General features: G+C 41.6%; 1 protein-coding gene across 2 annotated transcripts in view; it reads right to left on the reverse strand.

Moving 5' to 3' along the window:
- Positions 1–22,019, reverse strand: part of Dock4 (dedicator of cytokinesis 4) — a 412,188-nt gene that overhangs the window by 76,848 nt on the left and 313,321 nt on the right. For both annotated transcript variants that reach the window (XM_038335987.1, XM_038335988.1), the window contains exons 26-27: positions 21,080–21,178; positions 11,816–11,910 (exon numbers count right to left, since the gene is read on the reverse strand). In XM_038335987.1, the coding sequence (XP_038191915.1) occupies positions 11,816–11,910; positions 21,080–21,178 (194 nt within the window). The remainder of the gene's footprint in view (positions 1–11,815; positions 11,911–21,079; positions 21,179–22,019) is intronic.

Genomic DNA, 22,019 nt, shown 5'->3' on the forward strand with positions numbered 1-22,019 from the left:
GGGTGACTGTCCAGGCAGCAAGTTGTCTCTGTTATTTCTAGAGTTTGGAAGTTGTTTGTTTCTTGTTCACCTAGGTAATATTGTGTTCTTCTGGAGTCTTTGATGGAGTTGAAGAATAGATAGATAGTTATAGTTTTCCTTTGTTATGATAAAAGATAAAGTAGATATAAATACTGTAACTGTAATTCTTGATAACTGTTTTGTTATATGTAATTTTGCTATGTTAAAGTTAAAGCTTTCTTTTTATTGTTTAAACAAAAAGGGGAAGTGATGTGGGAGAGTCTTCTGTTTGAGTTGATTTCATTGGCTAATAAAGAAACTGCCTGGCCCATTTGATAGACTGCCCCTTAGGTGGGTGGAGTAGATAGAACAGGAAGAAGGAAGTGAGGTAGATGGCTCAGTCAGATGCCACACCTCTCCTAAATTAGGCAGACCGCCATGCCTCTCCTTAGAGAGAGAGATGCAATGAAGCTCCAGCCCAAGATGGACGTACGCTAGAAACTTCCCGGTAAGACACCGCTCATGGTGTTACATATATTATTAGATATGGGTTAGTCAAGATGTGAGTAAGAGGCTGGAACTAATGAGCCAGGCAGTATTTAAAAGAATACAATTTGTGTGTCGTTATTTGGGGGCACAAGCTAGCCGGCGGTCAGGAGCAGGGCTACAGGAAAGCAGCCCATAGCCCCTCACTACACCTAAGAACAGCTCTGGCTGTATTCCCACTGCTGTGTGTTTAATCTCATGTAAATATTCCATCTATTGGACACACACATAGCTGTGGATGGTCAGGAAGATGATTTCTGCTTAAGTGTGCAAAGTTCTGATGAACAGAAATAATACTAGGATATTGTATATTACTCACACTGACATAGGAGTCTCAGTCACAAAGACAACCTTTTACATAGACAGTTAGACTCCAGATCAAATAAAAAGCAGGCTTGTTGCCCCTGGAGATGAGTATTTGGTTAGCCTAGAGACAAATACACAAGGTCATTTCCCAGGTGTTTTGCTGATTCAAGGTCAGGATAGAAAACATAACTCCTTGTCTAGCAACTGAGACTCTCTGCCAGTACTCCCTACCCCTCAATGTTCAGCTCAGTCTGGGATAGTGCATGGCCTAGCATTACTCACTGGCTGGTCAATGTGACATCCCTAGCCTAAGAGAAATGACTTGACTCATCTTGTGTTATGACAGTGGGTTTGGCTGTGATAGAGTAGGCGGGGCGTTGTTGAGAGAAGGCTGCCATAGAAAGAGGTGTGAGAGCTGAAGGAGAAGCGTGAGAGAGTGAATGAGTGTGTAAAGAGTGAATGAATGATGTAGATGTATGTGTATGTGTGTGTGAGTGTGAGAGAGAGCTGTGTGAAAGAGCTGCTGCTACATAGAGGAGCTGTGCCTAGGAAGAGTGTAAAGTGAGCGTGGTGAGAGACCTATGGAAACGAGATGTATAGCTGGGGCTGTGTGAAGATTTGTAACTGTGCAGAGTTAAGGAAGATGAAGCTGTAAAGAAGACAGATGCAGAAGAGAAATGTATGTAAAAGGAAGATATAATCATGTGGAAAGAGATGTAATTGAATATAGAAGCGTAACAGAGCAGGAAAGAAATATATGCATGTAAAGAGAGATTGTCAAGAAAGAGAGATTATTTAAGTTGAAGTGAAAGAGAAGGTTACCACCAGGAAAGCGTGTGCTGGTTCCTTTTTTCTTAGGTTACCAGCAGAATATGTGTGTTTCCTTATTTTCCCCTCAGATAGAAAAGTCTAGCCCTTGGCACTTTCATGGATTTCTTTTTACTTACCCTGGTGCTGACTGGGGGATGCCCCCAAAGTCAATTATAAGAGAGCTCTGTAATGATGTGGGATTTCCCTCTTCATGCTCTGAATACCATTGGTCAATAAATAAGGTGCTTTGGGCCTATTGCAGCACAGAATAGGGCAAGGTGAGAGTTCCAAGCAGACAGAGGAGGAAAGAGTAGGCAGAATCAAAGAGACACCATGTAACTGCTGCCAAAGGAGACAGACACCCGGGAATTTTATTGATAAATCATGAGCTTCATGGTGATGCACATATTAATAGGGATGGGTTGATTTAAGATATAAGAGCTAACTAGAGTTATGCATAAGCTAATAGGCCAAGCCGTGTTTTAAATAATAAGGTTTCTGTGTGCTTATTTTGAATCCGGGTGGCAAGGAAATGAACAAACAGCCTCTGTCAACAGCAGCCCTATGTACATACATGTACACACATTTTTGCATAAATCACTGTACTTTTAAAAGTATTTATTACCAAAGTTAAGTATAAGATAAACATGTAAGACAGAATTGCTGTGGTTTCCTCAGCTCCCCATGGCAGACATCATAAGCCAATTCTACAATAGAGAGAGGAATTACTTCAGATGATGGTATATAATGGTCATTTGCATAGATCCTCCCCAAAACAATGAAGAAATCATTGAGGTTCCCAAAGGATTTTACCCCATGATTATAAATCATTATTATCAGAAGAGGAAATGCTAGCAGGTTAAGAAGTGGCTCTTCACCCATCACATAGATCACTGAGATTCTAGGTTTAATGAGGGAAGTCCAGGAGGTACAGAGGTGCAGCCTGGTGGCAGAATGTATGCTTGGCAAACAAATGAATTCCAAAACTCCAACCAGCCAAAATAAGTAAAATGTGTACTCTGTGTGCACATGTTTGTCTGTATCTGTGCAGGGGTCAGAGTTGGATATCAGCGTTTTTTACTCTCATCATTATTCCCTTGAGAAAACGTCCCTCCCTGAACCTGAAGATTACTGATTTTTAGCTAGGCTACCGACTGTCAAGGTCCAGCCATTCTTTTGTCTCTGTCTTGTCCACACCCAGCACTGGGGTCACAGGGTTACACGTCCACCCACATCTATTATGGGAGTCTAGACATCTGACCTCAGGTCCCAGTGCTAGTAGAGCAAGTACCATTATTCACTGAGTTTTTATTCTTCATAGATAAGTACAACTTGTGCTTGATGTTCAATGGAAAAATGCATTGTCCTGCTACTCCTGCACTGGCCCATGAGTCTAGCTTGGATTAGTACTTGGAAGCAAGAACCTCTACAACAAATGAAATTTAGCATATTTTCTATTTTCACACCTGAGCCTAAGGTCCTAGAAGAGGCTCACTAACTCAAAATTCCAGTTGAGAAAAGCAATTCCACAGAAGAGAAGAATTACAAAATTATTTATGTGCTAGGTGTTGTAGTTTGAATGTAATTGTCCCCAATAATCTCATAGGAAACAGCACTACTAGGAGATGTGGCTTTGTTGGAGTGCGTATGGCCTTGTTGGAGGAAATGTGTCATTATCCAGACAGGTTTTGGGGTTTCCTATCCTCAGAACATTGCCCAGAATCCACTTCCTGTTGCCTTCAATATGTAGGACTCTCAGCTTGAGCATCGTGTCTGCCTGCATGTTGCCATGTTTCTCACCATGATGATAATGGACTGAATCTCTGAATGTGTAAGTGAGCCCCCTCAATTAAATGGTTTCCTTATAAGAGTTGCCATGGTCATGGTGTCTCTTCACAGCAGTAAAAGCCTTCACTAAGACACCGGGTCATAAATACAGATAATATTCATGTGGCTTGAGCTGCATGCATTGACAATTAACATGGGACCTCTGTGGTCTCAGTACTATGACCACTGGCATATTAAAGTCTCAGACAGTGGGCTTCCTCTGGAGATTATATGTGTCTAGGACACCCGGCTTTGTAGAGCTTCCAGGGTATTTTTGGTGTACTTGGAGAGCCACTGTTCTAGATCAGCACTGTGCTTATCCTACTTCAGTGGGTACCTGGTAACCTAATTAACATTCAGACAATGAGTCAGGCAGCCTTGAGTAGTTCTTGGAAAGACTTCTCTCTAACAAGCTCCAAGTGATAGCAATGTTCTTGTCTGTAAAGCATCCTTTGAAGACCAAGGCTCTAGGGCAGTGGATCTCAACCTTCCTAATGCTGCAACCCTTCAATATAGCTCCTCATGTTTTGGTGACCTTCTACCGTAAATTATTTCGTTACTACTTCATATCACTACTATTATGAAATATAATGTAAATATCCAATACGCAGGGTATCTGATATGCAAGTTCAGAAGAGCTATAACCTGAAGGTTGAGAACCACAGCATTAGAGAATCCTAAGTTGGAAAAGCATCCCAACACATTCTGCTTCTGCAGGTTCCTGACTGGGATTTCAGCAGTCTTAGGGTCTATAGTGCAGCATGTCGTCTTGTTGCTGGACTGATGACCTTGGCCCTTATCTGACCTGCCTGCTCTCCTGTTACAAGGGCATAGGCTGTGGGCTTTTCATTGAGTCTGGAACATACTAGAGGCTGAGAAAGTTATGGTACCAAATTAAAACTATGAAGTAAGGACCAAAATATGATCAACTACATGCTCTAACTTCATTAATTGACCAATTTAATATTTATGAAATTTTTACTAAGTTAAAAATGATAGATTACTTTCTTAATTAGAATTTTATCACCATGGCAACTCTGATAAAGGAGATTTAATTGTGTGGCTTATATTTTCAGAGGTTTTGTTCATTGTCATAATGATTCAATAAGGAATCATGTAGGCACCCATGCAGCTGGAAACAGCTGAAACCCTACATCTTGGCTTTCAGGCAACAAGAAGTCATCTGAGTGTCATACTGAATGAAGCTTGAGCAAAGGAGACTTCACACTCCACCCCTACAGCGACATAATTCCTCCAACAAGGCCACATCTACTCCAACAAAGCCACTATTCCTAACACTGCCACTCCCTATGAGCTTCTGGCTGCCAATACATTTAAACTACTACAGTATAGGCACCTTTGTAAGATTTCCCAAATAAGTTCAAATATTGATAAATAGATGTTTTTCCTCAGTGAAGGTGTATAATATGGCATATGAATCTGGTTAATGTGTTTACTATGATGGAGAGTAGGACCCAAAGGAGGACTTCTCAAGTACGGGAAGCTCCTCGGGAGACGCTACTTCATATGCTTGCCATTTATGCTTTCCAGCTCATCATGGGGCTGGAACTCACTATTGAGCCCCAGCACAAAGTCCCCAAGCCAGCTAAAGGAGTTCGTATTTCATTGTTCCATTGTGCAGAATACTTGGAGTTAGAGGATTTTCTTCACTTGTTCCCCGTTATTTAAAGCCACATGGCTCCTCTGGCTTCATTCTTTTCTTCAATTTTGGAACATGGAACTATTTCTGATCTCAAATGCTCCAACCTCAATCGCTGAGAAAAGTTTGCAATTTGCTACCGAAATGGCCAGATCACTGACTCTGCCACAGACGATGTGGGCACAAGGATTGCTCTGACAATGCCAATCTCCATGGGCATAAAATGATGAGATCTAATCAAGGAAGAGGAACTGGGGCACAGGGAATAATATTTATTGCTTTGGGTGTTCCAGCTGTTCCCTCATTCTGTGATTAAGAATTATCTTCAATAAACTCTCTTCCCTAGTTTCTTGCTTTCTTACTCCATAGAAAACTTATCTCTTGGAATTTGTTCTTTCAAAAGTGACTAAGACTAGGATCTGATGAAGCATAAGCCCATGTTCAGTAATCACACACAGACTAAGAGAAAGGCCCTATAGAATCTACAGTGTAGAGAAACTTGACTATCAACAATGCTGCTCCCCCCACACCCAAACCTTTTTGAAGCAGGTCCCACTAAGTAGTCCTGGCTGGCCTGGAATTCACTATGAATTGCTTTGAACTCAGAGATCTGAATACCTCTGTCTCCCGAGCACTGGAATTAAAGGTATGCACCACCATGCCCAGTTAATGTTGATGCTTATACATTCAATAAATCTGGGATCCAACTTACCTCTAATTTGAAGCATTAACTGGGGGCAGAATACATTAACAGGAAGATGCTTAGGGCGGATGAGAATCATGAAGAGTTATCAGGGGAATTAAAATGAGATGATCTAAGCTGGGAGTTCTGAAACTCCAGCATGCAGAAGGCTCACCGCAAGGACAATGTACTGTGGCCGACAGGAGATTCTGGCTCATGATGACTGTCCTCTCTTGCAGGACGGATTGGTGTTACAGACAGAAGACAGGGTCAGAAGTTAGAGTTCAAAAACAGTAGGGACTTTGGTCCTATCTGCCCTGGATCTAGCCTAACATGAATGACCGTAGCCTTACCACTGTGTTTGAACTGTGCTGTGTAGTAATTATAGATCAGCTGAGATTATTCAGCAGAGCTAGCACAGATGGAGGGATCACAACCTTATCAGAAAATCAGGGAAAGGAGTGACCTTCCTTCACCAATGTAGTGTGCTGAGTGGGAGAGACAAAGAGAAGCAAGAAGCGTCCTTGATCTCTTCCCTCAAGGAACTACAGCATCAGTCTCATGGTCATCTCTATTTTAACCTACTCAGTCTTAAGGTTATCTCTATTTTAACCTACTCAGTCTTAGGGTCATCTCTATTTTAACCTACTCAGTCTTAAGGTTATCTCTATTTTAACCTACTCAGTCTTAGGGTCATCTCTAGTTTAACCTACTCAGTCTTGGGGTTATCTCTAGTTTAACCTACTCAGTCTCAGGGTCATCTCTAGTTTAACCTACTCAGTCTTAAGGTCATCTCTAGTTTAACCTACTCAGTCTTAAGGTCATCTCTAGTTTAACCTACTCAGTCTTAAGGTCATCTCTAGTTTAACCTACTCAGTCTTGGGGTTATCTCTAGTTTAACCTACTCAGTCTTGGGGTCATCTTTATTTTAACCTACTTGGCCAAAACTTTAACAGATGATTTCCTTCAGGTACCTGGTTTCCCTGCCCACTCCTCACCAGGACATGCAGTGTGCGAGCAGGCCTTGCACACATAGTTGCAATACCATTTTAAATCTGGCACACATCACAGTAACAGAGTTTTGGCGAAAATCAGGGCATTAGTCCCCTCTCTCACCAACTGGACTTTAAGGATAACCACACTTAATAAACCAGAGCAACACTAGGGCCATTCTAATTGTGTGAATGGATGCTCAACAGACACCCCAAACTTTCCGGGGCACCACCTAACCCTGCCTTCCTCCTTCCTATGACTACAAAAAGCTGCCATTGCTCTACCTGGATTCAGTCAGCACTCTTCCAAGTGTGGCTAGCTTCCTTCATCTTAGGGAAGACTTCATACAAAGCAGTGTGCCTGACCTCAGCAGTACACTTTCATGATGAACTGATCTTCAGGTGTAAGGTTGTTATAGAAAAGGAAGAAGGGGTTGGGACTAGTAAATCCAGCAATAATGCATCCAGTATCATACACATCCACTTTCAGGCCCATGAATACGTTGCCTTTAATTAGTCATTTTCCTTAATAGCATCAACATTTATGGATTTAGTATGGGCATTCCTATTAGTCAACCACATGCTTGACTATTCTGAATTTTAAAACAGATCTTCACCCTCTTAACTCCTTCCACAGATAGCAGTATTATTTTGATTCCTGTTTATAGCAAAACTCTTCAAAAGATCTGCCTGTAATTACTGTTGTCTATTCCTTCCCCAGGCTCTGCTCTTGAATTCACCCTCATCAGACTTCTATATCCACCACTCCAGGGAGACAGCACTCAAGGTCACGGGTACTGACAGTGGTACCAGCTCCCAGAGTTAATTGCTGGTCCATAGTTCCAGCTACTCTTCCTTGAAGTATTTCCTTCCCAGGGTGTCAGGCCCTGGCTGTCATCTTGCCCGAGCAGCTTCTCTGCATTGGCTCACTGCCTGACCTCTGAATGACGGCATCCCCAGCCTCAGTCCTAAGGCTGTTTGTGTTTTTGAGAGCATACATTTTCTTCCCGGGAGCTTTCCTTCCTTTCCCAGCCTCAGCTCCTAGCCATGACTTTACTATCATAGAGGGACAGCTCTAGCCCCAGCTTCTTCCCTGTGGTCCAACAGTTTCCTCGTTTTCACCTCCTCTTGGATGTTAAACAGCATCTTGCTTGTTTTCTGAGACAGGGTTTCCCTGGAATTCACCATGTAGTTCAGGCAGGCTTTTCTTGTACTTGAGGCTATACTCCTGTCTCAGCATCCCGAGTACTAGAATGACAAGCATCAACTTGGACACTAACAGTACCTTAAACTTACATTTGTCACCAATTTCTTCCCTCCTCTCGCTCCATGAACGCCTCCTGTCCATATTTCCCACTTAACTGATTGGTACCACAACTGCTCCTTTTGCTCAGGCCCCAAACCTTAGAGCGCCATGTATCGTCTGTCCTCTCTCCGCTCACAAGCGGTCACTTCAAGGCCTCATCATTCTTGTCTTCAATCTTTATACTACCTGCATGGCTGCCTACTTGTCCAAGCCACCCAAAGGAGGATCCTTCTCTTCTGTCTCTCTTATCAAAACCCAGAAATAATACATCCAATATCAAGTCCACTTGATATTGACCCATGAACACTGTTACTTTAATTAGCCATTTTAATATCATGCACATTTATGTATTTACTGAGGACATTCCCGTTAGTACATCCACATGCTAGACTAGTGTGCGTTTTAAAACATTTGGGCCCTGTGTTCCCCTTTTAACTAACCAGCCCCTTGCTTCTCCTTGACAGGGCCCCGTTCCCACTGATCACAAGGCCTTTTGCACATGTTATCACTACTGGCAGCAATAACTTTGCTTTGTTGCTTGCACATTAATTATCACTTATATTAGCTCTAGCTCAAGTTTCAGTCTTTCATTAAAGTCTCTTCTTAGTTCAGTGCACAACAAAGGTCCCTTCAAGATTATCCTTGGGTACACACACACACACACACACACACACACACACACACGAGAGAGAGAGAGAGAGAGAGAGAGAGAGAGAGAGAGAGAGAGAGAAGAGAGAGGAGAGAATTTGTATCTGTATCATCCATCTGAAATTTAATTGTTTATTGTATGTTGTATGTGCCTGAAGCCAACGTACACACAAGATACACAAAGCAAGGACCTGAGACTTCAACTGAAGAGCCAGCTTCCCTCAACGGGCAAGTGTAGAATAAGACTATCTCCTAGAAACAACACCTAAAGCTGTGGGGCTTTATTTTTGCACTTCACTTCACCATGTGCATGGGAAGGAGGTGGAGAGGAACTTCTCTTAATGCGTCCTGTATTTTTGGTTCTTAGTTCTCATTGTCCTTATGTCTCTTCTTTTCTCGGCTGGAGGAGTGGTTATCCTCATCAGGAACATGCGCCAGGGACATAGCACACGGTCGCTGCACAAGATAGAGGGAGAATTTCCCGTCCTAGTGGAGGTGAGACCTGAGGTATCTGCTGGGTTTCAAAATGACCAGACAGGTGCAGATAAACAGAACCCGTACAAGGCAGCTGGCATCTGGACCCAGCTTCTGGAGGATGCCGTATGAAGCAGGAGAGTGATGGGACCAAGACCACACAGCTAAGGGTGAAAGTTAGAAGTATTTGGTCCACTCGAAAACAGGAATGATGAATACATAAAAGACTATGACTTTTGAGGGATAGGCTTTTTGGTTGTGTTCAAGGATAGGGCAATGGTGACTTCTTAACTAGCGCTAATGAGAGTGGGAGTTATGGGTTAAAACGACCCTTTGAGAGGCCTTGATCAAATGTCTGTCTAAGAAAGTTAGCGGCACGGAAGATTGGTGGTGAACTTGGAAGACACAGGTAATCTCAGGAGCCAATATAGCAATTAGCAAAGTGCGACACTTTCTTTAGTACACACACTTTAAAATATTTTAAACTACGTTGATTTCTTTCAGAAACTGTCCTTCCTGGTTTCCTTCCTTCCATCCCTCCCTCCCAGCAGAGTTCTGTTGTGTAGCCTAGGCTGACCTCAAACTCAAAATCTCTTCTTACCTTTAGCTCCCTGATTACTAGGATAAGATGCTCTCAGCACCAGGCCCAGCTTGGAAATACACTTTCCTACCAAAGTTATTTAGGTTAAGATTAAATAAAAACAATCCAGGGCAAATTTATGGATTGAATTATATTTATAAAGCAAGGCACATTGCATATGGTTTCCTAGCTTGAATAGGAAGTGGCTACTGAGACTGAGATTTGCACAGAGGAGGGGAGGAGACAGGATCAAGCTTGTGGAAGCAGTCTGTTCCCACTTAGAGTCCTGTCCATTAGCGAGGCCAGGTATAAAGCCATCAGCCATTGCATTGAAAAGCAGGTCCAGACTGCTACCAGCACTAGCCTGAGGGACAAGATGACATCACTGTGTTTAGCAAGGGCTTGGGTTTACTATGGGAGAAATTTTTATTTTAAACATATTATACATGTCTCATCTCTAACCAAAATTGTTCTTACTTGGTTCAACTGTTCATGAAAATCTTGAATATTGTGTTTACAGAAAAGTAGAATATGTACTTCTTAGTCTGATACCCACTAATGTGGTCATGAAAGTCTCTGAATGCAGTAGGGGTCTAGAGGTAGGATGGAGAGAGACAGGATTTAATATCAAAAAGCCATACTGTTGTCGTGGTTTCCCAGAGCCTCAAGCACAAAACCTGCATACCTAAGGAATAAAACCTTATATTTATTTTCAGCTTGATGGTCTCCCACTGAAACTTTTAATTGAAGCCAAATGTCACTCTGCACATAGGGTGAGCAGAATGACCAGAGGCTGGGATCTCGTGACTGCTGCTGTGGGCAGCCTGGACTCCTTCCTGTCTGGCTCCCCAGATCAGTTCACCGCCTTTCCAGGCATCTCGAATCTTTGGTAATTTAGGGCAAACACAGCAGCAACAGCCCCAACCAAAACCAGAAGCATCCTGCCATCCAGAGAAGCAGACACTTGATTCCTTCACAGATAGCAAAATACATATGCTGAGCTCTGAGGAGAGTGATTTCACTCGTCTCAATTAGTCTCCAAAGTGGAAAAGCTGCTCAGTGCTTATGTAAAATATAATATGCCACATGATACTATTTGTTACTTCACAACTTTCCAACACATCATTTTAACACCTCCGAGTCTATAAATGCACCCTGAAGCAGAAGCCATACTAAGCATAGCTAATCAAATCCGAATCCTGTGTTCCTGGAGCTCTCGCCACCATCATACCTGGGGGGTATGATGTCTGGGGGGACAGATGGTGACCTTGGTCTAGGGTTAGACGTGCAGGGAGTCTCACCTCCACCCTAAGCATGTGGGGGCAGGCATTTAGAGAGTGGCAGATGGAAAAGAAGGTTAACAAAATAAGCTAAATAACAATTTTGAAAGTGAAGATGAAGACCCTGCCCTAAAGTTCACCTTCATTTTCTTCCAGGACTAAGGAAGATGGGAAGCTGAGAGGGCAGAGAAGTCCATGGCCTTGAACTTTCTAGGAACAGAATAACATCTTCAGTTTGTGTCCAAATCTCCTGTCTTGTCCCTCTCAAACACTGGGGTTGCAGGTGTGAGATGCCACACTGTTATATTGTTTTATTCTCTCTCTCTCTGTCTCTCTTGTTTTTTTGAGACAAGGTTTCTCTGTGTAATAGCCCTGGCTGTCCTGGAACTTGCTCTACAGACCAGGCTGACCTCAAATGCACAGACATCTGACTACCTCTACCTCCCAGGTACTGGGATTAAATATGTGTGATAACACACCCAGCTATATTATTTGATTATTAAAAGACATTAATAGAGTCATAATAAATAACAATTCAAGATAATTAGTAATACTGTTTAAAAATACTGAAAAGTTGATCTGGAGATAAAGAAAATGAAACTTAGAACATAGAGGTTTCAACTTATATTGAAACAACAAACAACATTCTAGATCATCCTTTTCCCTTGCAAACTGAGATGCAATTGTTAACCAAAAAGTCTTACTTGTTAGCTACCAGGCGCATGACGGTCCAGTCCTTGGGAAACATCTCTGGGCGTATCAATATTCTGAACACGGTAAATATCTGCAGTAGGAAATCCTGGGATAGAGAAGGAAGCGGCGGTTTTATTTATTTATCATAATTGTCAACATGCACCCAGAGAGCACCATAGTAGCCATTCTCAAAGCATCTTCAGAGAAGGGCACCAGGGGCCCCTGCAGCAGAAAGCCCCATCCCACCCCACTGCCCGTCCTAACTGCCCCTCATCCTTCTCATTCCCAGGAACAGGGGAAGTCTTTTATCAGAAACCTTCACAAGCTCTACAAACGCAGGTCCAGGAAACAAAGTGGAAAACTTGTTCCAGAAGACAAGCAGACAAACCCTTCCTCTTTCTTCCAGCACAGTGTCCCAGATATTAGAGCTTCTCAACCCAGGGGCATAATAAATTGTCTTAGCTCAGCTAAACGGTCATTGAAATTTGGAAGGTTATTTTCATAGAAGGATCTTATGTAAAAAGCTGTGTCTTTTAGAAGGTACTATTGAGAGGTGCAAGATTAAAAGAATGGGTGTGGGCTTAGGGAGTCTGTGTAAGCCTCCTTCATGCATCACAAGGAATGCCAGTGATACTGTGTGCTGGGTGGGTCAGTGACAGGTGTTTACCGGGCTCTGAAAGCAACAAGACACTCCCTATGGAGACACCAGACCAAAGTGCAGCAGTGTAGAGTATCTGACAATCTAGGAAGGTTCTCTTTTTTTCCATTTTTCCCTCTCTTTTATTTATTTTAACTTAAAAGTTTTTTTTGTGTAGGGCTGGAGAAATGACTTGGCAATTAATTACTGCTCTTGAGGTCTTGAGCTCAGTCCCAGCACACACATCGTGTGGCTCACAGTTGCCTGTAACCCCAACTTCAGGGGATCCGATAGCCTCTTCTGGTCTTTGTGGGTAACCGCACTCATGTGCATGCATGCGCGTGCGTGCCCCCCTCACAAAATTAAAAATAAAACCTTTGAAACTTTAAAGATTTTTTTTTTGTTTGAATAGGACAGAATGACATTTGCCATGCAATGCTATCTGTAGCACATATGCACTTTGGAATAGTTAAGTCCAGTTAATAAGCAAATGCTTTGCCTTGTAGAGTTCTCGTGTTTTTATCGGAACACTTCAACTTTTGACAAGCATCTGTTGTCAAGGCTTGGAAATACCAATCACCAGACATGGAATTAGCACTCCTTTAAGCAATACAAAAGACAGGACCCTGAGTAATACAGCACACGACACTGAAAGGACAGGAGGGGACAGACAACGTGTCATGAAAGAACTGGGGCTAGCTACAGGGGACCCTCCCAACCAAGTCTAGCTTAAATGTATCAACTATCAACCTTAAATGTTTATTCTGTGTGACCTTAAGTGATTCAAGGAAAATACATTTCTCTAACAACCTGATAGAAGGCAAAGGTGTGGCGTTCAGAAAGAAAGGCAACTCCAAACACAAGATTTGTATTTACAGATCTAACAAGACTTCACGTGAAACATGTAAGCTGCCTGAACAACAGTATGGCTGTCACTCAAAAACAACAGAAGACTGTTAAAAAACCAAGAAGCACACGGTAGCTTTCCAGTGTGTGTGTTCGTGTGTGTGTATGTGTATCTGTGTGTATGTGTTTATGTGTGTTTCTTTTTACACATTCTAACAGCTTCAATCAAGCTCACAAACAGTTTGACGAGAATTTCTTTCTTTGGCATCAGCACACATAGTTGGTATACGGTATGCAGCATGTGGAAAGTAAAGATTTTAATGCGGGCTCAGCAGTTACATCAACAGCTCAATGACCTTGGAAACTTATCTTCGAGCATTTGAGTTCTCACACCTGGGAAACCTGAGGGCTTGGGGTTTGAAAAACATCAATACACCTGTCTACCTATACATATAGTACCCTGCTATTTTTGTTTCTTCTTTTTAAACTGTAGTCTTACGTTTCCTGTGAGCATGGGCTGTTAAATGGAGCACATTCCACCACGGTACTGAGACACAGTGTATTTCAGCCGGTATTTGCCTACCGCATTGTGAGAGGTTCGAGTTCTTATTCAGCTTCCGTATTCTAAAGTGCAGGACCCACGAGCCGGCATTCCTGCCTGCGCCTAGGACACTGGTGGTTCCTAGTCTGTCCTCTACTTCTCCGCTCCAGCCCTTTCTCTACATGTGTGCTTTGGTAGAGGCAGACACCAGTGTTCTGCGCACATAACTTATGGATTCATTTGATACTATTAAAAAGAACATTTCTATGTCCAATAATGCTTATCTGGGTAACACTAGATGCCAGGGTTCCACATGGAACCATTTAAAAAGTGGCAGCCTGGCAGACGTCTTTCTGTGTGTCTGTGGTTATGTGACACACACAGCATGGTAAGTATACCGTTGTCACTCTTCAGATCAGCATTCAAAACAGAGAAGAAATGGGAAGTGCTGTTATAATAAATTATTTTTTTTTCTGTAGCACAAGTGGTTCAGCAAGAGAGTCTTTAAGAAAACTCTTTAAAAACAAAACAAAACAAAGCAAGAAAAGGCCCATGTTCAAATAAAAAGAAAGGCAAGAAAGGTTACTATGATCTGAGAAATTCCTTCCATTTGCTCTCTTATAAGTATTGGATGCTTTACTGTCTGGCATTGCTCTGTTAGATGCCACTATCCCCTGCCAGTTAAGACACATATTGAAACGCAAGGATTAAAAAAAGCATGCCTGGGAATTACCATAGAATGGTACTGAAGCGCAACATTTTTTTTGTGGCAATGCCTTGTAAAACACCTCTTACATTTTAAGAGGCTGGGCCTTTTGCTGGACCTCACAGACAAGAAAATAAGACACCTTGAGGTCACTTAAGTTTCTAGCCTATTGTGTACTCGGCTACTTTTTCAACCTGCCCTTAAGAGAACAATGAAACTATAACTTTACTTGCCTTGGATTTAGCATGTAGTCAACTATTACAACCTAAGATAGTGCACAGCTATAATCTTAAATTATGTGCTCTTCTATGCCTCTGACACCTGAGTGATGTGTGTGTGTGTGTGTATATATATGTATGTGTGTATATATGTATGTATGTATGCATGTATGTTATGGTCATCATTTGCTGAAAACAGCAAATAGGATGAAAGAGACCTTCTAAAAACATATATCCATCATAAATGCTGGATGTGACACATGAATATTTTTGATAGTTTTATTGTAATATGGTCAGTTGGAGTTAGTGACTTAATCTCTTGTAAAATTCTGTTAAAGATTTCTGTAAAGTATCCCCCATTTCTTCTTCATGTGATACTTTCTGCGCTGTCCAATAAAAGACAGCAAAGTCCTCTGTTAGGATAGACACAGACACAGGGACAGACTTCAAGATACCCACTGTAGGCAGGCACGGATTCAGACTCAAACAACAGACAGACAGGGACTGCAAGAAGACACAGGGGTAGTAAGATAAAGAGTTCAAATCCGGGTTTGACCTTGGCTAGATTACACCAAGGGGAAGTGCTTTATTGATTTCTGACTTAATGTGACAATGACGTATAACGTGGGACTCTGAGTTTATTACTAATGTGTGCAAATGGCCACACTTTCTCTTTCTTCATGGAACTCATGGATCATGGTATAGATACATGTTAACCTAACAACCATGTGGATGCATGCATGTTCTATGAACTAGGAGAACATGGAGGGCCAGGTATGTCACACCAAGGGAACATATGCCAGAAGCAACTTGGGGTATTGGGACTATAAGGGGTAGGGGCAAAATATGGGTATAAAGGAGAAATAGGGATAATTAAAGAAACACAAATTAGGATAGAGAATATATATATAAAAGTTAAGTAAATAGGGATTTAAAGACAAGAAGAGAAACTACTCTCCTGCCTTTCCCATGATAAGGAGTCTCAAATTTATTCTAAAGGGAAAATGGAAGTGTTGACAAGCTCTATGCAGGGAGTAGAGAATTAAATTTGTGGTTTAGAAAACTTTTCTACATCATATACAAGGTGCTTTGTGTGTTGCAAGATTGTTATGAGATGTCACACGTGTAATCCCCCAAAGCCATTGGCTATAGGGATCAGAATCCCACAACAAAAGATGATACTGTATTAGGATGGCTCAAAATAGAAACCGTCTCATGAAGTCAGACTGAAAAAGGAACCTTAAGATCATGAGCGCAAACAGAGCACAAAGCATTGCAGGTAAGGTAGAGGACAGAACAATGGAGATGGCACAGCCCGCGAAGAACGTATTTCTGTCACGTAGGCCATATGCAGTCAGTGCTACTACACAAATTCGATACAACGTTCAAACACATAACAGCCCCGATACCAGCTTTGAACTCAATTAAGGGGCATTAGTAACATTTATCATGTTGAAATTTGCACTCTCAAAATGGAATCTTGAATTATCTCCCAAATCGTCTTCAATCTTTGAGAGTAGCAGAAGCATTGCCCTGTAATCAATATACACAAACAAAGAGAAGTCCCAATAATCATATGGGAGAAGATGGCTCGCTAATGCAGGCAGAGACTGGGAAAGAACACTCATTCACTAAGCACAGGATTATGTTCCAGGTTTAGGACCCAACGGCATGGCTACAACTCAAGCGGCAACAGACTCTGAAAATACAGAAATAGCGAGCAGCCCATTAGAGCAGGTGGATGTCTCCTGTGAAGACTGAACCACAGAGTAGGCATGTTGGATAGAAAGGAATTAACAAAACCAAATGTCATGGAGGAATTACAAACGACATACATGATCTGCTAAGAATAGGCAATGAAAATGTCTGGAATAGACAGTATCCAGACATGGGTGGGAGATAAGGTTGGAAGGTGGACAGAAGACAGTGACCCTGTGATAAAGATACTGGACTTGGTCCAGTCAAGTAATAGAAATTGGTAAGATGTTTAAGCTTGAATTAAGGGCAGTTGTGGTGGTATAGTCATCTATAGTCTCAGTACTTAGGGGGCTTTGGAAAGAGGACCACGAGATTAATAACAGCCTGGGATACCCATCAAGTTCTAGGTCAAGCTGAGCTAAGTAGCAAGTTCTGGGCCAGCCTTGGCCACATGACAAACTCCTGCCACAAGAAACCATATAGATTGGGTTAGAGATTAGATGTGAATTATTTTAATAGCTAATATGTAGAGAATGGATAGTTCCAGAATATGTTTAATTTCACGCCTATATCAAGATCCCTGTGGTTCATTATGAAAGGTCATGATCAACAAAGAGCAGGAGTTTGGGTGCTATATATGAAACACCAGATATGGACAGGACCTTAGGCCCCGGTACAAAGTGGGTGGATAATGAAACCGACTGCAGAAAGAGAAAAAAGGACTTAATCACTACCCAGGGACTGCTTTTGTTCGTTTTTAAAACATGTCACATTCTATTGAAAAAAAAAATGAAACAGTAGAAGCTACCGGCCCTCAGGTTTTTGCTCCCTCCCACACACTTGTGCTCTGACACGGTGACTCACGCCGCTCACACACAAGGACCCGAGGACCAAGAAGAAATGGCACCTGTTCAAAAGCTAGGAGTCACTTCAACAACAACCCTACAGGCGCCCAGCTTCTTCAAGCACAAGTGTATTTAAAAACCATTAGTCTCAGTTGTTCCTTGAGAACTGTGTACTTGTGAAATTCAGTTTCATTTGGAGAACCATTTGGGAAAAGCTAAGGCATAACTGGCAAGAAAAAAGGGAAAGGAAGGGACAGCAGGAATGAAGAAGGACAAAAATTTCCACGAAAATCCATCACATCATTTGTTATTGTTGATTTCAAGTGTGTACAGCCTAAGACTCAGCGTTACGACTTCCAGATCCATGAACCAGAATAAACTCCTTTCTCAGTTATCCCGTCTCAGGCTTTCTGTTACAGCAACAGAATCTGAACTAAGGCAGGAAGCTGATTTCTGTTTACTCCTTTTGGAAACTGTAGTTACTTGGGACTTTTAGCATACAATCCAACACTGGTCTACTTCTTCATCAAATAGCACTATGGTAATATGTAACCATACTGGTTACAAATAACAATATGGTAACACCTGCCTCATAGCTACTGTGTTGAATTTCAAACCTAAATATCCAATAATCTTCTGCCTACTCATTTGGCCTGAGACATGGCCACTCTGGGACTAGAAACGCTTTAGGATGTTCCAAGAAGTGACAAATAAAATTTGTGGGAACTTGAGAGCAAAGACTGGGTTACTGAAGTTCAGGGAAACTTTGTGCTTAGATAGCTGTCTGAGCAAGGAGATGAGGACATCCAGAAGATTCCTAGCTTTCCCAATTAACTGGGAATAATGGCATCAATCAACCTTTAAAGAGGTGGAGGAGGAAACACAAAGGCTCAAGAGGGCTCAGCCGCATGCTTGGCTCACGGTTGGAGAGTGGGAGTTATTCCCTAACTGCTGGCTGTTATTGTTTATAGAAATCACATTAATTGGCTAAAAAGTTAAAGGTTTATGTGCTCTGAAGATAAGCCAAAGTATGCACATTTATTTGTAACAATAATGTGTATGTGTGTTCAATAAAACTTTATTTGTATAAGTAAGCAGTAGCTTACTTCCATTTGGCCATGAGCTAGATCTGCCAATCCCTAGGATCATCTAAACTTCCCAAGGTTGAATCTGGTTCATTGATATACCACTCCCAGCAGTGATTATGGGAGGGTGTAACAGTGATCTATCTACTCCCAATACAAGATGATTTGACTATCTTTGATATCCCTAATGTCTAGCCAATGTACTCAGCAAATGTTTATTGAATCAAATAATTGACATCTGTAGTACAATAACTGGTCCTACCTCATGGGTTCCTCTGTTGAAGGAGTTAATCACTTATATGAACGGTGCCTGCTTCATATTTAAGTCCACATACAGTGTTTATTGTTAGAGGTCTGTAGGTCTTTATTACAATATTCAAATCTAAAAGGATTCTAAAATACTTCAGTCTTATAAGCTATTTGGAGCAAAAATCTTAATTTTTTGTTTGTTTTTGTTTTTCAAGACAGGGTTTCTCTGTAGCTTTGGAGCCTGTGCTGGAACTAGCTCTTGTAGCCCTGGCTGGTCTCGAACTCACAGAGATCTGCCTGTCTCTGCCTCCTGAGTGCTGGGATTATTTTTTTTAAGGGTTATCAAGTCCTGTCAATTCAAGTTCCCAAGTTTATTAGGACCCTGAGTCTCTGATTGTCTCTGTCTAGACTATCCTAGTCCACCTTCTGTTACTGTGATAAATACCACACCCCGAAGCAATCTGGGGAGGAAAGGGTTTATTTTAGTTTACATGTTATAGCCTATCACGGAGGGAAACTGAGACAGGAAGTCAAGGGAGGAAGTAGAAGTGGGAACCAACAGAGGAACACCTCTTTCTGGCTTATCCCCTCTGGTGTATTCACTCTTCTTTCTCCTGCAGCCCAGGTCCACCTCCGAGGACAGCACTACTCACAGCAGGCTGGGTCCTTCTGTATCAATTACTTAGAACTGCCTCACAGACATTGACCACAACCAGTATGATCCAGCCACTTCTTCAACTGAAACTCCCTTTCCTAGGGGACTCTGGGCTGCTTCAAGTTGACAGCTACTACTAACTCTGACACATGTCACTGTCATTGCTAGCTTAGATTACTATACGAAAGCTTTACGTGCTTCTGTCTGCTATTTGGACCTTGGCTAATCCATTTTCAGCTGTGCATCCAGACAAATGTGATCACATTTCTCCCTTAAAACCATCCATGCCCTCAAAATAAAGTCCATATCCACTCTCAGATTTTTATGCTTTATGACGCTGTTTCTAGAGGCTTTATGTTCCATCAAAAAGTGAACATATATTGGTTGAATGCCTAGGGACGTGACCTCAGAACCATGAACCAACCAGAGCTTTAAATATCAAGTAATTTAAAACCCAGTGGCTGGAGACTAGAGAAGTCACATAAACAAACAAACAAAAACATCCTAGGTTCCAATAAGTGTTAAAAGGATACAGTAGTGAGCTATGTGCTGTGTCAGGGCACTGAAGTGACATTTCACTGATTTGTTCATTTGTTCATCCATTTTACAGCTTGGGGAATGGATCTGGCCCCATTTGCATGTTGGAATAGTTATATCTGCAGCCCAGGTAGGAGTTTAGTCAGGAGCATAGTCCTGATTAATCTATTCTTATTCAACACCTCTCTTGCACACTTTCTTGTTGGCTTGCGTCTGGGTTGATAGCAAGCCTATTTGTTATATAGTACTATGTGTGCTTGCCCTGTGTGTTCACCCCTCAGGGTATTCATGACAAACAGCAATGGTCCCCTAGAACAAGAAGATACTTGTGCCTCTTCACATCTCCAGGGCCAGGACAAGGGTTTCCTATGTAGGAGGTTCTCGGTCTATATTTCCTGAACAACAGATGAAGAATTAATATCCTTAAATAATTCTCCTGGTTTGAAGGCCAGGTCATTTTGCAGAGGAAACTATATGTTCTTTGAAATAGGATGCCATATGACTGAAGTAAAACCCACATGAAACATTTCACTCATTATTTCCATTTGCTTTGCTGTTAAAATGAATATTAGAACATTAAACATAATACCTGGATTAAACTAAGAATGCCTTTCAATTTGTGCTTCTATATTTTTGGACTCCCAGGCTATAAAGAAAAACATAGCCTTCTTTTGGGAAAACTGGAGACATGAAACCACAAACTTCTGAAGTAAAATGTACTTTCAATTATCTTAAGCAGCCAGTTTTAAGTAGAGAGTTAATTACACCACTATCATCTCATCCTTTTGATATGCAGATTTTCTTACCTTGAGAAGGTAAGTTCTCAGACTCTATGTGTTCCCGTAATCCTAAATGACTCTGTCTCTCTGCTCAGAAAGCTGCAGGTGAAGTTTCTGATTCTTACAGGAGGAAGCCAGCCAATCTGATTAGATCTCCTTCTACTATGACAACATTTCCTCTCCACATACTACAGTGGAATTTATTCACTTTGCCTTACTAGTTCTATTAATCTGTGTCTAGTTTACATACTTTGATGAGATGTGATTAAAATCTGATGCCTTTCTCCAAACTAATGGCTAATAACTTTGTTAAGTAAAAGAAATCCAGAGCTGATATAGAAAGAAGATCTGTTAGCACAACCGAGAAGAACAAGAACTTAATGGGAAGAGGAGAACCAATTGCCAAAGAACCCTTCTGCACAGCCAGGAGGAAGGGCACGAGAAAGTCAAAGGAGAAAAATAATTTAAACATCACTTACCCGCAGCTCTTCCTTAGTATTGAAACTATTCAGAAGTTGTTGATAATGTCTATCTGTCATTTGTCGTAACAGGGAAAGAAGACAGGCAACAAATTCCCCCTAAGGAAAAAAAAATCCCATATTTTAGGAGGAAGGATAAAGAGACCATCAGTAACTTAGCATGAACTTCTCTCAGAACACTTCACAAGCTTTCTGTGATCCCAGGTTCACCCTGTGATGTCCTCTGATCTAAATCACCCTTATTACAGTCAAAAATTCCCATGTAATGGCCATTATCTACTTGGTAGATACGAAATTTTTTATTTGAGTATATTTACTATGAGGGAATCTTTTCACTTGAAAACTAACTGCATTTATAAAAGAAGGGCTCTTGTCCAGTAGTTAAGCACTTAATAGACCTCCATTCTTTATATCATTTAAGACTCATATCAGTGCTAAGAAAAGGCAAAGCATAGGTTCAAATGGCATGAAGCGCTATGTGTCATAAGTTTGAGGACAGTCTGGAAATGTGACACCTTCTCAAAACAGCAACAACAAAACAAACAAACAAAAAACCTACCACCACCACCACCACCACCACCAATGACAAACAAAACAAACAAACATAAAACCACCTAAGTGAAACCAGAAACCCTAAAACAAAGAAACAAAAAACCCCAGACCAAAACACACTAAAAACAGGTTAAATAACACAGCCCAAGAAACAGAGCTAGGCGTTGGCAGAACTAGAGTCATCCCCAGGTCTTTTTTGCTCCAAATCTCTTCTAATTTCACATTCCTTTCCTGAGTTTACAAATCCCCTTCAACTCATCTGAACACTGTTCTCTGGACTCACTGGGTAACAGAAGCCATACAATGCATAATGCTGCCTTCAATCTCCGTTTAGAAATGGTTTTAGGCTAATAGCCATTCCTTGTGTTTGAGGTCTATGGAACTGACT

This window comes from Arvicola amphibius, chromosome 7 (genome assembly GCF_903992535.2).
Source record: "Arvicola amphibius chromosome 7, mArvAmp1.2, whole genome shotgun sequence".
Lineage (NCBI taxonomy): Eukaryota > Metazoa > Chordata > Mammalia > Rodentia > Cricetidae > Arvicola > Arvicola amphibius.